The sequence below is a fragment of the Psammomys obesus genome, unplaced genomic scaffold, assembly GCF_907164565.1.
Source record: "Psammomys obesus unplaced genomic scaffold, mPsaObe1.curated_primary_1811, whole genome shotgun sequence".
NCBI classification, from domain to species: domain Eukaryota; kingdom Metazoa; phylum Chordata; class Mammalia; order Rodentia; family Muridae; genus Psammomys; species Psammomys obesus.
The window spans coordinates 623,639-639,068 of NW_026586383.1; the positions used below are offsets into that span (position 1 = coordinate 623,639).

The following is a 15,430-nucleotide window of genomic DNA, read 5'->3' on the forward strand; positions in this document are numbered from 1 at the left end:
AATAAGTGAATAGATTCTATTTATTGAGACAGGGTCTCACTGTGTAGTCCTCCTGGCACTCCTTATGTAGACGAGGCTGGCCTTGAACTCACAGAGACCTTCTGTAAGCCCCTAGAGGTGCAAGTGGCCAGGCCCCACTCCAGACTTCCAGCCTCTTGAGATGTGGAAGGCCAAACTCCATCCTACAAGTTGGGGGAAAGCCCAAGGTCAGGCCACAAAATCCCACCAATCCCAGGCCACCCTGGAAAGCTCTGCTTCCCACAAGAAACTCTATATAAACCCTAACTCCTGCTCAGTTCTTTGCTGCTTCTCTCACACACCCCTGCAGAGGCAGCCATTTTTTGTGTCTTTCCCTATAAATCTCTTATGTGAGGTTTATTGTCCAGTGTTTCTGGTTCCTTACTGTTAGGATACCTTTCCCTTCAGAGCTGGCCTGCACCTTTAATCATACCTTTATTTTATTTTTAAAGACTGGGTCTTACTATGTAGCCCTGGCTGGCCTGAAACTCTTTGAAGACTGGTCTGGCCTTGAACTCACAGGGATCTACCTGGCATTGTCTCCCAAGTGCTGGGATTAAAGATGTGTGCCGCCATGCCCAATCCATAAGCAAAATTTGAAAGGCCAAGAAGTGATGACATTCAGAGTTTTAAAAGTTGATGTATTTTTAAAATGTGTACGACACCGTGGATGTCGCTCTGAGTTTGCCCTCAAAATGACTGTCTCTTTGTGAACTTGGATGATGAACTCATATGAGGTGTCCATGAGCTCTGGGCAGCTAATTTTGAGATCAAAGCGGAAGAGCCAGGTAGAAAGAGAAGAGCTGTGAATGGGCAGGTCTGGAGGGAGCCAGCTGGGCCCTGAAGCCAAGAGTAAATAGGCATGGCCAGCCTGCCCACAAGTCTTTTGCTTCTAGCTTGGGGCTCCCTTCGAGGTCCTGCTCTATTGCCCAAACCTTGCCTCTCTTGGCCAACAGTGTTTCATAACATTGACCAATACTCCATCTCTGGCCAAGTAAAGAAGCCGCCCCCCCTTTCTGGAAGCACCAGCCCTTTATGTTACCAGCAGTCCTTGGGAAAGGCAGCCTTGGTATCACCTAAATAAAAGGGGCCAAGAGTGGCCATGTGTCAGAGACAATGGCAGGGCAGTGGAAGGTCTTGGTGTTGGTGGTGGCCTTGGCTATGCTAGCCTGCGAGGCCCGTCGCCTCCTGAGGTATGAGGATATTGTGGACCTGGCCTTAAAGGCGTACAACAAGGGTCAGCTCGGAAAGCCCCTCTTCCGTCTGCTGAATGCCACCCCGCCATCTAGTCAGGTGAGTGTCTGCCACCCCAGCCTGGGAAGAGGAAAGTGTAAAAGTTTCTCTTACCTGGGCACTGGGGATGTAGCTCAGTTGGTAAGAGTGTTTGCCTTGCATGCATGCAACCCTGGAACTGAACCCCAGCACTCGGCAGATAGGGGCAGGAGGATTGGAAGTTGGGGGTTAGTCTCAGCCACGTAATGAGTTCTGGGCCAGCCATTTCTTATACTCACAGTGAGGACAAGTCTGTACTCTCAACCTGTCTCCTGGTATGAGGCATGAGGAATGGAAGGGGTCTGTGTTCCTATTTTACACAAGAGGATGCTGAAGGGCAATCACAAGAGTGTCATGTAACTATTTGTGATAAAAACCACAACATGGTCCTTGCTGTGTAGCTGAGGCTGGCCTTGAACTCCTGATCCTCCTGCATCTACCTTCCAAGTGCTGAGATTACAGATGTGTGCTACCATGCTTGGCTGTACCCTTTATTTATGTCACCCTGGCTGGCCTAGAACTTGCTCTGTAGACCAGGCTGGCCTTGAACTCACAGAGAGCTACGTGCCTCGGCTTCCTGAGTGCTGAGACTCAGGTATGTGCAAGAGCACCCACTGACCTTACCCTCCGGGTCTCTGTTGTGGTTATTTAATAAGCCCCAGACTTTGGTGGTCAGTATAGCCTGGACTAGACTGATGCGGGCGGCAAGTGCTTTGTTCCCTAAACTGCAGAGAGAAATGGTCACGAGTTCTCTTTTGCGTCTTTAGAACCCGACTGCCAGTATCCCACTCGAGTTCAGGATTAAAGAGACAGTGTGCACCTCCACCCCGGAGAGACAGCCTAAAAATTGCGACTTCCTGGAAGATGGGGTGAGTCTCTGTCATCCAGACCCCCGCCTGCCTCGGGAGGAAGAGAAGTTCTCTCTTTTCCTGGCTTCTTCCACATGTCCTGGCCACTTTCATTGGCTGTTTTTAACATTGAAACCTTTCTCAAAATCAGAGTGTTGGGCCTAGAGATGGCTTAGGGGGGAAAAGGAACCTGGAGCCAATGTAGTGAAGAGAGCTGACTCCCACAGGCTATGCCTTGACCTCTCTAGGCACGTACCCTCACACACCCCAAATAATTTTTAGAAACAAAACAAAACAAAACAAAACCAGACTTTCTTTAATACCTTACTATAAATTATTGCAATTACCACAACAGCAATCTGTGGCTCAGTGGTAGAGCCTTACTTAGCATGCAAAGCCCTGGGTTTGATTCCTAGTGCCAAAAAAAAAAAAAAAAAAAGTGTGGGAAAAGGCATTACACGCTAAAAGCTACTAAATACATAAAAAAGCAAATTGACAAAGTGTGTCTGTGGTCCACCTAGAGATGCTGCTTTTTAAAAAGAGACTAGAGGCCAGGTGTGATGGCACACACCTGTAATCCCAGCACTCAGGGAGGCAGAGGCAGGAGGATCTCTGTGAGTTCCAGGCCAGCCTGGTCTACAAAGTGAGTCCAGGAGAGCCAGGGCTACACAGAGAAACCCTGTCTTGAAAAACAACAAAACAAAACAAAAAACTGAACCAGAAAGTAACCTATTTTAAATGTTCCTTTACCATTCACATTTAAAGCAATGTCCCTCATGACGCAGGGACAGGCATCTCCCGTTGGTGAGTCTTCACCCACAACCTTCAACAAACATGGCTTTCTCTGGGCATGGTAACTTACAGGTGCCCTCTCCTGTGATAACGTCTATGGATGTCCCGTCATTTATGTTAATGGGTGTGCATCTGTCCTTCCCGGCCACTGTCTCTCTTTGCTGGCTCTGGCTTACGTCTCTGGTTTGAGGACACTTCCTGCCTCTCTCCGGAAATGTGCCAAGATGCCTCTAAGCTCTTGTGCCATCCACCTATAGGAGGAGCGAAACTGCACGGGGGAATTCTTCAGAAAGTTGAAGTCAACCTCCTTGACCTTGAGCTGCGACAGGAGCTGCAGTAGAGAGGTGAGCAGTTCTCGGCCCCATGTCCACTCAGGCCCAGTCCTGAGGTGCACCATCCCCTCCCGCTGGGTTCTCTCCTGGGCTCCAGGAGACACTGAGCTGCATGCGTGTGTGTTGCATGCACAGGCACGCACAGGCACACACAGGCATACACAGGCACGCCTACACATGCTCCACCAGAAGAACAGAACCAGTCAAACCCCTTCAGCAAGGGTTTGGGAAAGTGCGGCAGGTGCTGTGCAGTGAGGCTTAGACCTTCCGCTGTTGGGCAAGGAAGAACCTGGAGGAGTCCTAGAGGAAACTCCTGCTCTGGAACACCAACCTTCTGGCTTCAAGACAGCCCATGGAAGCTCGCCTCCCCCTAATCCAGATCTGCTCCGGCCCTCTGGAGGCCAGGCCTCCACGTCCACTCACGCCCTTGCAGTTGATGGCTCTGTGGGCTCAGCCTCCCCTTGAGGGGAAGACCACAGGCAGGAGGGGAAAGGACTCTCTCTACTGTAACGGTGACGATTGCCTCGTGTCTCTCCCACAGGGTGTCCAAATGGGCAGTGTTGCTGCTTACGTCTCCCAGGAGGACAAGCTCAAAGATCTGCCCCCTAAGATCAGGGACATTTATGACAATGCCAAGTATGATATCATCAACAACATCCTGCGTAATTTCTAGGGCTGGCAAAAGGAAGAGAGGCTCTGCCTGCCTCCTAGGAGCGCATTTTCCTCCTCCACTATCCATCTCCCTCTGCTGCCTTCAAGACCCGACCCTGCTTCCTGCACTTCTTGGAACAGCCCCCTCTAGGGTAACTCCAGCCCCCAAAGCATTCAGACCTTTGCACACTTGCTTCCGTCTGCTGGGACTTTTTGCCTTGCCCTGTATCTGAAACTTACTCTCCAGGGCCTAAGCTCAAAAGTCCCCCCAGCAGGCAGCCTCCTTCCTCCCTCACCCAGAACAAAGTGTCCTCCCCCCAGGTGCTCACTCACAACCCTCAGGCCACCTTGGTATCACTTGCTGTGTCCCTGGCCAGACAACACTGCATCTATTTGCATCACAGCTGGGACTCCCTGGCCAGTTGCAAATGTCTGTCGAATGAATTTTTCCATGATGCGCTTCTGGCATCCCGGGAGGGCAGCTTCTTTCGTACAAGGCCCTTTGTACTGCTGCTTCCTGCCCAGTCACTGTGCCACCAAATGCCCTTTTACATGTCCAGACACCTTAACCAGGATGTGTGGGTGTGGGGTGCGGTCAGACCATCTTGAAACCTGTAAGAGGGGTTCAATAAAGTGCTTCCGAGATTAATGAGGATGTGAATGAAGGAAATGCTAGAGGCTGGAATGGCTGAACTTGGGTAAGAAGACAAATGTGTCAGGTCCAGGGTTGGGGTTGAGGAGATCCAGACTCTGTGAGGTCAGAGGAGGGGTCACAGGGAGAAAGTGAGAGGTCAGCTAGATGGCTCAGTGGGTAGGGACGTTTGCCACCAAACTGGACAACCTGAGTTCGATCCCAGGACCTACGTGATGGAAAGAGAAAACTACTGTAGGCTATTCCCTGACCTCTACACATGTGCTGTGGCGTGCATGTAAAATGCACGCATGCATGCATGCTCACTTGCACACACATACACAAACACACAAAAATTTTTAAATGTAAATTTTTTCCTAATTTTATAGACGAGAAGAGCTGGGTATGGGGACAGTGGAGCCCAGCGAGGCAGAGTGGTCTGTCCCCAGTCTCTCTGGCCGCCTTTAGTTCCTTAGCAAAAAGTTCCAGTCAGAACTTTAAATTTGCACTTGCATGCCGGCCTACCTCTTGGGCACCCCTCCTATGGGTATCGAAAGGGCCACCGTAGTCATTATTATCTGAAGCTCACGGTGTGTGAGAGACAGGGCCTTGCTGTCCAGCACAGGCTGACCTCAAACTCACAGTAGTCCTACTTCAGCTTCCCCAGCGTCTGGGTTACAGACATGAGCCACCACCCCTAGCTTTACTTTTTTTTTTTTTTTTTAAATTGTCAACTAACTGTGAACAATGCATCTTGATGATCTGTACCCCTACTCCCCTTTCACTGTCTCCACCTCCTCCCTCCACTCCCCCAAAGCACCCTAAATATGATCCCCTCCGCACTTCATGTCCTCTCTTTTTCACATGTTAATAACTCACTGAGTCCAGCTAGTGCTGGCTGTTGGAACATTGTCTGACCTTGTAGACTTGAGATCTTGCACAGGTAATCATAGCTGCAGTGCATCCGTGGGTGACATGGCCATGCCATGTCCCAAAGACAGAGCTTCACAGCACTCAACCCCATCCCGCACTTCTTAGGTCCATTCCATCCCTCTTCAGTGATGTTCCCTGAGACTTGGCTGTGGTGTGTGGGATACAGTGCTCACTTAGGACTGAGCTCTCAATAGACACTTATTGTCAGCACTTTGACCAATGATGAATATCTGTATTAATGCTGACCTCTGGCCAAGATTGGAAGCAACATCAATCTATGAGTATAAGCATAAATACTTAGAAGGCAGTTTGACAAAATGTCTTTTAGAAAAACAGCAGTAGGGGCTGGGGAGATGGCTCAGAGGTTAAGAACACTGGCTGCTCTTCCTAAGGTCTGAGTTTCATTCCCAGCAGCCACAAGGTGGCTCATAAACAACCATATATAATAAGATCTGGTGCCCTCTTCTGGCGTGCAAGCACACACACAGGCAGGATACTATATAAATAATAAATAAATAAATCTTAAAAAGAAAGAGGGGGCTGGAGAGATGGCTCAGAGGTTAAGAGCACTGTCTGTTCTTCCAGAGGTCCTGAGTTCAATTCCCAGCAACCACATGGTGGCTCACAACCATCTGTAATGAGATCTGGTGCCCTCTTCTGGCATGCAGGTGTACATGCAGACAGAATATTGTGTACATAATAAATAAATAAATAAATCTTTTAAAAAAAATAACGTTATAAAAAAAAAGAAAGAAAGAAAAGAAAAACAACAGAAGAGCCTGTGAACTACTGAGCCACAGGACAGGCTTTTGACCAGGTTTATGGTACCAGGCCTGAATTCCTGTGGTTCAGGCCTCAAACCCAATCTAAAAGCAGCTGATTACACCCGTAACATTTATGCCATTGCTGCACCAGAGGATTACATCTTGGCTGGTGGGTCAGTATTGCAGCATGTAGGGTTGGACGGAAGGATGCCACGATGTCTTTTCTCCCTCAGTGGCCTGCACAGTACCTTCTGGTACTATGAAAAGAAGTTTTCAGGTCAGTTCCTACTTTATTTCTCTATGTCCTATAAACAAAGTGTATTGTGTCTTCAGCAATAGAGGCATTAACCTGTGTTGTTTAGGGGTCTCTGGGGCCTCCCTGATCACCAAGTTGTAGAGAACTGGTGCTGAGAGTTTTCATTTAAAAACTCATGTCTCTTATAGGGATCATTATCCATCCGTTCAAGAGAATCTGTTCAAACTATTTTTATTTTTAATTATAATTTTAGATTATATTAAAGTATATAAAGTTTATAAAGTAGTAAGTTTCCATCTGGGTAGTGGTAGCACATGCCTTTAAATCCCAGCACTTAGGAGGCAGTGGGTGGATCTCTGATCTGAGACTAGCCTGGTCTCTAGAACAAGTTCTAGGACAGCCAGGGCTACACAGAGAAACCCTGTCTTGAAAAACCAACCCAACCCAACCCCACCCCAACAGACAGACAAACAGCAGCGGGTCTCCACAGGGGTCTCTCATACATCTTCCATCTTGGTTAACACGTCCTCACCACCTCTTTGCCTCCTAACACACACCCTAATCCCTTTACATCTCATTCCTTTCAGCCTCCACCACACCTTTATATCATGTATTCTACTATCCTCCTTTCTTTCTTTCCTTTTTTTCCCTTTGTGTATTCACTTGGTTTCGGTGACAAATGAGCCTCAAGGAAATTGGTTCTCTGTCAAACTCCAACACCCTTGCCACCTAAATTCTGTCGTCATGTTTGTAAAACTAGTGCTTTTACTGCTGAGCTATCTCCCCAGCCCATGAAACCTTTAAAAATTATATTTAATCTTAAAAGCCTTTTGCGTGTGTGTGTGTCTGTGTCAGTGTGTGCTACAAGTGTGCAATGTCCTCGGAGAGCAGAAGAGCATGTCGGGTCCTCTGGAGCTAGAGGTACAGGCAGTTTTGAGCTGCCTAATGTGGTTGCTGGGAACCAAATTTGGGTCCTCTGGAAGAGTAGGAAGCTCCATTAACTGCTGAGCCATCTTTCCAGCCAGCTTGCTCTCTCTCTCCTTCCTGTAAAGAAAGGTAGGTCTCACGTAGCTCTGGCTGTCCTGAAACTCACCATGTAGACCAGGCTGGCCTTGAATTCACAGAGATACACCTGCTTCTGCCTCTCAAGTGCTGGAATTAAAGGTGTGTGCTACCATGCCTGACCTCTCACATAAATCTTTTTTTTTTAATAATGTACTTATTTTTACTTTGTGCACATTGATGTTTTTAATGCATGTATGCCTGTGTGGGGATCCCCTGGAACAGGAGTTGCAGACAGTTGTGAGCTGCCATGTAGGTGCTGGGAATTGATCCTGGGTCCTCTGGAAGAGCAGCTAGTGCTCTTAACTGCTGAGCCTTCTCTCCAGTCCCAAACACATAAATCTTACACACTTTTTTTCCCCAGTAACTTTTCTGTGTAGCAACATTAAAGACTCTCTGGCTGGGCTTTTTTGGATATGCTGTGATGGAGTGGATGTGCTGGCTCAGGCAGCATGGCAGAGGGCTGCATCCCACTGTGGAACTGGATTTATAGTTATGTGGCAGTTGAAGAAAGGGAAACTTGAGAACTGTGGCAATCTGGACAGGAGCAAATATGCAGCATCAACAAGAAAATACAATCTCTGCATATTTTTCACCAGTATTCATTCATGTGCAATAAAATGCACAGATGTCTTGTATTAGCTGCCTTTCTATTGCTGTGATAAAACACTATGACCAAGGTAACATACAGAAGGGTTTGTTTGGGGCTTATGCTTCCAGCGGGTCTAGAGTCTGTTGTGCCAGGGAACTGTGGCAGCAGCGACAGCTGAGAGCTCACATCTTGATCTGACCCAGAGGCAGACCTAATGTAAAACTTTTGATACCTCAAAGGCCACCCCCAGTGATGCACTTCCTCCAGCAAGGCCACACCCCCTAATCCTCTCCAAAGAGGCAGTACTCAAATGCCTGAGACACATAGGGGACATCTCATTCAAACCCTATCTCTCAAAGATTGCTTTCGTTAGAAGTTCATTTGGCTTTTCCCTTATTGTCATGGGAATATTTGTAATTTGTCCAATATTTTCTTTTAAACCAAATCAAATAAAAATTTACTTCTAATACTTAAAAATAAGTCCAGAAAGAGCTGACTCAATTGGTCAAGTGCTTGCTGTGTAAACCAGGAGAGCTGAATTTAATCCCAGCACCCAGGTTAAAAAATAAAATAAAAAAGAAAAAAAGAAAGCCAGGCATGGTGGAATACTCCTTTAATCCCAGTACTCAGGAGGCAGAAGCAGGCAAACTCTGTGAGTTCAAGGCCAGCCTAGTCTACAAAGTGAGTCTAGGACAGCCAGGGCTACACAGAAAAACCCTGTCTCAAACAAAACAAAACACAAATGAAAACTAAAACTAAAACAAAACAACCCATAAAACCCACTGGCTGTAACAGTGCCACCTGCAGTCTCAGCCTTGAGGACGAGGTTTGGCAGAGCCCTTGGGCTTGCTGGCCGCCAGTCAATCAAACTGGGTAAGCTTTAAGCTCAGGAAGAGACCCCCCTCAGAATCTAAGGTAGAAAACAAGACATCGGCTGTCAACTCCTGGCCTCTACACACACACACACACACACACACACACACACACACACACACTGAGGAAAAGGCAAGAGTATTAGGAGTGTTCTCTTTATTTCTTTGGTTTCTTAACACAAAAGACATGCGTTCTATAAATAAAAAGTTTCCTGTGAAAAAACTGTGGGTGAAGAGGGACAGCATTCCTACGTATGTCCATCTTTGTGTTCCATCAAGAGGCTGGTCTCCAGCTCTGCTCTGCTCGTGATCTCTGGTGAAACCCGAAGAGAGCCAAGAATGAGAAATGAGAAAGGGCAGTGGCCAGACCCCAAGGTCCACCACGTGTGTCTGACCTACCTCCTCCTTATATTTGTTCTTTCTACAGTGTCCTCGTTCCCATTATCCTACTGTTACAACACTAGAGAGTCAGACCAGCCAACTGCCCTCAGACAGGGGAGTACGAAAATGTTCCTGTTTGCTGGAGTGTGCTCAGAGCCACTGACTTGGTCTGTGTTGGTGACGCTGGCTCTGTGTAAGCTCTACATGAGGAGGAAGGGCTGGACTCAGGGAGGCTAATCAGACAGCAGCAGGCCGGGGCGGGGGAGGAGGGGGACGACGACGATGACGTATCATCTCTAGTCTGCTAGCATTGTAGGACCAAGGGGGCCCACCAGGGAGCCCGCCGACTGGCTCTCAGCACCTTCACAGTCGAGGCTGGGCAGTACATTCACAGAAGGACTTAGTAAGACAAGCACGGGTATACCCCTCCTACAGGACTAACAGGAGACCAAGGCTCAGAGGCCCCCAGTGTCTACCTCAGCAGGCAAACTGAAAGGCCAGGAAGAAATGCTGGTGCTCCATTAGGAGCCTGGTTAAAACTGAGCAGTTATCAGATTGTACAGTCTTTTATAATAAAAACATTATTTTCAAGTGCTCATAGCAGAGGCCCAGCCCGTGGGCTGCAGGGAACGAAAGGTCTTTCTTCTGAATCCATGGCAATTGCACACACTGGTAAACCTGATGGTCTGTGGAAAGGGGTGGACCCAGGCTTCACACTACATCTTCCTGAACCAGTTTCTAGGCTGTTCCAGGCAGGCAGCAAAGGGCAAGAAACCAATCTGGTGGAGAGCGGGACCCTAAGACCCAGCTTGGGGCTAAAAATAATTAGCTCCTCCTGTCTCTACCGGGAGACTTCTAGAAAACCAGATTTTGGCAGCAGCACTGAAGGTCAGCTCCACCGCCCAGTGCACTGTAACAGAAAACCTCCCCTCTGGGGCCTTCTGTGCTGTGTTAAGGTCCCATTGGAGGAAGGAGGAGCACGGACTCACTTCACGAGGTCATCTGCCAAGATTAGAGGAAGAAATATAAAATATCTTCTTTGCAGCAGCAAAAGACATGTTTTAGTCTTTAGGCCTGTATATTACAAAGCCAGCATTGCTTGAGTGTAAGGGCCCGTCTTGCTGGCCAGTCTGCCAAGGACTGGAGGGAAGGTAGACCCTTGCGGTTGGTGAGAGGATGGAAAAAACGGGAATGGCAGGGCAGACAAGTCACCTGACCAAGCTAGTCCGTGGCTGGTAGGAGCAAGGCCCTGGTAGGTCCCAGAGGTACAAATGGTCGATGTGCTCCGGAAGGGTCACGATGAGGACAAGTTAGTCAAGGACGGCAGATTGGTGAGTGTGGCTCTGGCCAGGCATGCTGTTTCCTGCTGGCCAAGGAGGGAAGGGATGTACTGTGGGAGTGGGGATCTGAAGGAGCGCTGGCTGGCAGTGGGGGGTGACCGTGGAGAGATGAGTGAGTGGCAGTTATTCAGCCGGCTTCCTAAGCCTGTGATTGGAGAAGTCCTCTGATGGGAGGTGAGGAGGCTGACCCCATGAGCACCTTGCTACAGGTCCAGTCAAGGATGCCCTGATTTCAGACGCACTGGGGCTGAGAGGGACCCTGGGATCCGAATGTGGGAGTGGACACCACTGTTGTCATGTTTGATGGTTTTCCATGTAAATGTGTATGTGCTTTTAGTGTCTCTTATGTTTTCTTCCTGTGGAAAATGTTCATTTCAAGTCTTTTCCTTCCAGTTTCTCTCGAACATTTTCTTGTTTCCATTTCCTCTAGTTTCTCTCAAGCATCTCCATTCCCCTTCTGTTTCTCTGGGACAATGGGAGAAAGACCTCCCTGAATTCCCCCAAAAACAGGCATGGGGAAGACTTCTGTCCTTCCAGCTTGCTGGAGACAGGGACCAAGTCCTCTGTGCCCGTGGTGGAAGGGAGAGCCTGTGCGCCCACAGCCTGCTTCCGTAGCTGCATCGACACAGGCAGTCAGAACACCAGGGTGTCCTCTCCTAGCTTTGCCCCACACTTCACAACAGGACACTGCGGCTTCCCGTGGCAAGCTGCCCACAGCGTGGCTGCAGACAAGCAGGGACAGAGGAGCATCGCCTGGAAGGCCTCCTGCGCATGGGCACGCACAGCGCCGCGGCTGGTGTGCACGCTGGGCTCGGAGGGAGCCTGTGTGTGCACACGCGCCAGTGAAGCTCGTCCCTTGTTACTGGCTGTGGGACCCAGAGAGACTCCTGCCTTATGCTGTGCGTCTTGACAACCCAAGGTCACAAGGGCAGCACAGTGAGGGAGGACTTAAGCACCTGGAAAAACCGTCCCTCTTGCAAGCTCCCGTTTCACCCCATCTTCTGGTCCACCACTGCCTCTTCTGAGAGGACTTTCCCCTGGAAGGAAGCGCCTGTGCTTGTACCAGATCCCTAACCCACCACATCCCACCCTCTCCTTAGATGGTGAGAAGAGGGATGCAGCCCACACCAACCCCTCCCTCATGGCACGCCATGGGGGCCATAAACGTCCAGCGGTCCGTCTCCGGGTCGTACATCTCCACTGAGCTTAGGTTTGACTGTCCGTCGTAACCCCCCACTGCGTAGAGGCGCCCACAGCTGGCCACGAGGGAGACCCGACTCCGGCGGGTGTGCATGGGCACTATGAGGCACCACTGGTCTGCCACAGAGCTATACATCTCAGCGATACTGAGGAAGCCAGAGCCATCATAGCCCCCACAGACGAACATCTTGCTTCCCAAGGAGGCGGCCCCGTGTCGGCAGCGCTTGTTGAGCATGCTGGCTGCTGGGTGCCAGGTGGCGGTGTGGTGGTTGTAATGTTCCACCTGCAGCGGGGAGAGAGGTGCAGGTGTGGCCTGGTTAGGGGCAAGGCCTGGTCCGTGGGCTGACCCTGCAGGGCGCCGAAGCCACAGGGTGCCAGACGGGAGAGAGACTGGGGAGAGGAGCTCAGTTAGCATGTGCCCTGGCTCTGAAGCCATCTCTTCACAGCTGTGCACCTGCTCCTCTACTGAGCTGATGCCTTCTGGGCACTTGCAAGGAAACAAAAGGGAGGGTTTGCCCAAGGAGGGGCTTTTAGGTGATGGTGGAGCTGCAAGGAGAGTACTGTCTTACGTGACTGCCCCGAGCATTTGTCTGCCTCAGTACCGGCTGACTCTGGAACCACTCCTGCATGGCTGCTGATTCTTTTCAGAGAATAAATGTGGCTTCCAGCAGAGTGTCCAGAAGAACATAGTTCTGGTGTTCACTCCAGCCACATGACCCGGCTTACTCTGAATAGGGTTTTCAAAGGCTTTTTCAGCATCCCATGGACGCCCAAATGGGGCAAGTTCAGGATGACTACACCCTACACTTCCTTGTGATGTGTAGAGATCCTTGTACATGGGATCTCTAGAAGTGAAGGATTTTAGATGATGCAGGAGACAGCCTGACCTCAGTAGATAACCTTCATCCAACACTGGCAGGGTAAAAACTTTGTTTGTGTGGTGCTGGGAATCGAGGCCAAGGTCTTGCGCATGCTAGACAAGCAATATACCGCTGGGCTACACCCCAGACCAGGGCTGAATTTCAAAACAAACAAACGTATAAATAAATTCAAGGATGGAAGACGTCACCCGAGAGGCCCAGACTCACACTGCTGAAGATCTGCAGGCCATCATGGCCACCTGACACGTATATCCTGCCCTCGAAGACTGTAACCCCAGCAGCACTGCGGTTTGAGCTCATTGGAGTCACTACTGTCCACCTGCAGAGACAGTGAAAATGGGGAGGAGGTGAGAGTCAGTGTTCATGACCTTCCAAGACAGCACAGCCCAAGTCAGGAGAAAATTTTTTTTTAATATTTATGTATTATTTAATGTAGATGAATGCTCTATCTGTATGTATACCTGCATACCAGAAGAGGGCATCAGATCCCAGTATAGATGGTTGTGAGCCACCATGTAATTGCTGGGAATTGAACTCAGGACCTTTGGAAGAGCAGACTGTATGCTTAACCACTGAGCTGTATCTCAAGCCCCCAGGAGAATTTTCTGTTTTCTCACATCCTGATAGTTTAACATCCTATCGCTTCTCCCACCTCCTCTGCAAATAATGCTGGCTGCCGCTGCCAAGGCCCCTCACTGAGCCTCAGGTCCGCAGCCAGGCACTAAGGCATGCAAAATCAGCACATCTCAGACAAGGCCTGTCATGCACATCTGGGACTGCTCTGCGTTCCTAGGTCTTGTTAACGAGACCTCCAGCTACTAGTTATTCCACTTGTAAAACTTGAGTGTTCAGGCAGCTTCTTCCCCTCTCTCAGCATTTTTGTGGTCCACGAATACTGGCTGCCTTCTTTCCTGGCCCATACTTGCTCTCATTCCTAACGCCACTTGCCCAGGACCACTGCGATGGTCTCCTTATACGTGGCCTTGCTTTTAGACCATTTTTACCCCAATCCCACAGAGCCAAGGACACTGAATTGCTCTTCCAGCAGCTGTACTGTGTCCCTGCTGTGGCTCCTCAGTGCCCTCTCTAAGGCAGTGCACGAAGTACCTCAGCGTAGGTTTTGTTTTGCATTGTTGGGTTTTTTTTGAGACAGGGTTTCTCCATGTAGCCCTGGTTATGCTAGAATTCATTGCCTCCCAAGTGCTGGGCTTATAGGCGTGCACCACCATGCCCAGCTCTTTTTGTTTTTGAGAGAGGGTTTCTCTGTGTAGCCCTGGCTGTCTTGGAAGTCACTGTGTAGGCCCACCAGGCTCACCCCAAACTCTCCGTCTCCGCCTCCCGCGTGCTGGGATTAAGCGTGTGCCACCATGCCTAGCTCTGTTCTTTGAGACAGGCTCTCACTCAGGCTGGCTTTGAACTGGAGGCGCTCCTCCTGTCTTAGCTCTCAAGCACTGGGATCACAGAGGGAGCTCCCACACCCAGAGCTTGATGTGCGTCTTAACCATGTGGTCTTCATCCACCTGGTGTCACCCATTCCACACAGTGAGGGATTTCTTATTTGAACCCCTCCCTACCTGCTGCCTCATCTAGGATAAGCATTTATCACTGTTTAACTTAAAAAAAAAAAGTGTGTGTTTCTCTGTGTGTGTGAATGTGCACATGGCCAGATGGGTATTAGGTTCTGAAGACTGGACTCATGCTTGTAAGGCAAATACTTTATAAACTGAGCCATCACACCCAGGCTGTCTACCCTTGATGAGTCTCACCTTGCCCCCCTGTTCCTCATTCTATGCCAAGAGATCCTGAGGTAGGCCTCCAGGGAAAGGTGATGACAATGTACTCATGGTCTGCCAAACTGTGCTCGAGGGAGGACCAGCCTCCTTACTACCTGATAAAACCAGTCAGCTGGTTAGGCAATAGAACATTGACTTTAGAACATCCTGATAGGCCTGTTCAACCCTCAATGTGTTATCTGCTCACAAGCTGTTATCTCAGATGGGAAGAGTCAAACACTTGCATGAGTAATCCAGCCTAGCACTGCCAGATACTGCATCCTGCAAGACTGCAATGGGTGTCACGGAAAACAAGTTTAGACAGGAGACCTCACTGCCGGATTTTCTAGAACTGCAATGTCACACTTATGATGAAAAGACAAGGATTCAGAGGGAGAATATCATTCCCAAGCTTATCTGAACACACAATTTTTCTTTCTTTCAGACCGGGCCTCACCGCCTTGGTGCATGTGTCCAGCTGTTCCTCACTCCTGGGCTTACACTCACATCACAACACAATGATTTAAATACGACACACAGACCAATAAACACATAGATGCTTCTGAGCACCTCTGCCATTTGTTTGAATGGGTTCACGCAGACTTGAACTCCTGATCCTCCTGCCTCCACCTCAAGTCCCGGAATTATGGGCATGAACCATCACGACTAGCTTTAGCTCTTTTGAAATTTAACCAAAAGATTCATTTAACCGAGGAATTTAAAAATACTAGAAATACTTATTTTTTATTTTTTGAAACAAGATATCGCTTTGTAGCCCTGCCTGGCCTAGAATGTATTATGTAGACCAGCTAGTTTTGAACTCACAGAGGTGC

The 15,430-nt window shown here is 49.2% G+C and overlaps 2 protein-coding genes across 4 annotated transcripts in view; one reads left to right on the top strand and one right to left on the bottom strand.

Moving 5' to 3' along the window:
- The first annotated feature begins 1,134 nt into the window (after nt 1-1,134).
- LOC129672230 (neutrophilic granule protein-like) lies at nt 1,135-3,935 on the top strand. The gene is made up of 4 exons (XM_055601524.1): nt 1,135-1,311; nt 2,058-2,159; nt 3,188-3,274; nt 3,804-3,935. Exons 1-4 carry the CDS (start codon nt 1,135-1,137, stop codon nt 3,933-3,935), a joined length of 498 nt encoding a protein of 165 aa, XP_055457499.1.
- Nucleotides 3,936-9,140: 5,205 nt separating this feature from the next.
- Nucleotides 9,141-15,430, bottom strand: part of Klhl18 (kelch like family member 18) — a 50,444-nt gene continuing 44,154 nt past the window's right edge. For 2 of the 3 annotated variants that reach the window (XM_055601588.1, XM_055601587.1), the window contains exons 9-10: nt 13,033-13,144; nt 9,141-12,227 (exon numbers count right to left, since the gene is read on the bottom strand). In XM_055601588.1, coding sequence (XP_055457563.1) covers nt 11,841-12,227; nt 13,033-13,144 — 499 coding nt within the window. In that variant the 3' untranslated portion in view covers nt 9,141-11,840. The remainder of the gene's footprint in view (nt 12,228-13,032; nt 13,145-15,430) is intronic. The other variant, XM_055601589.1, reaches the window with a different exon arrangement.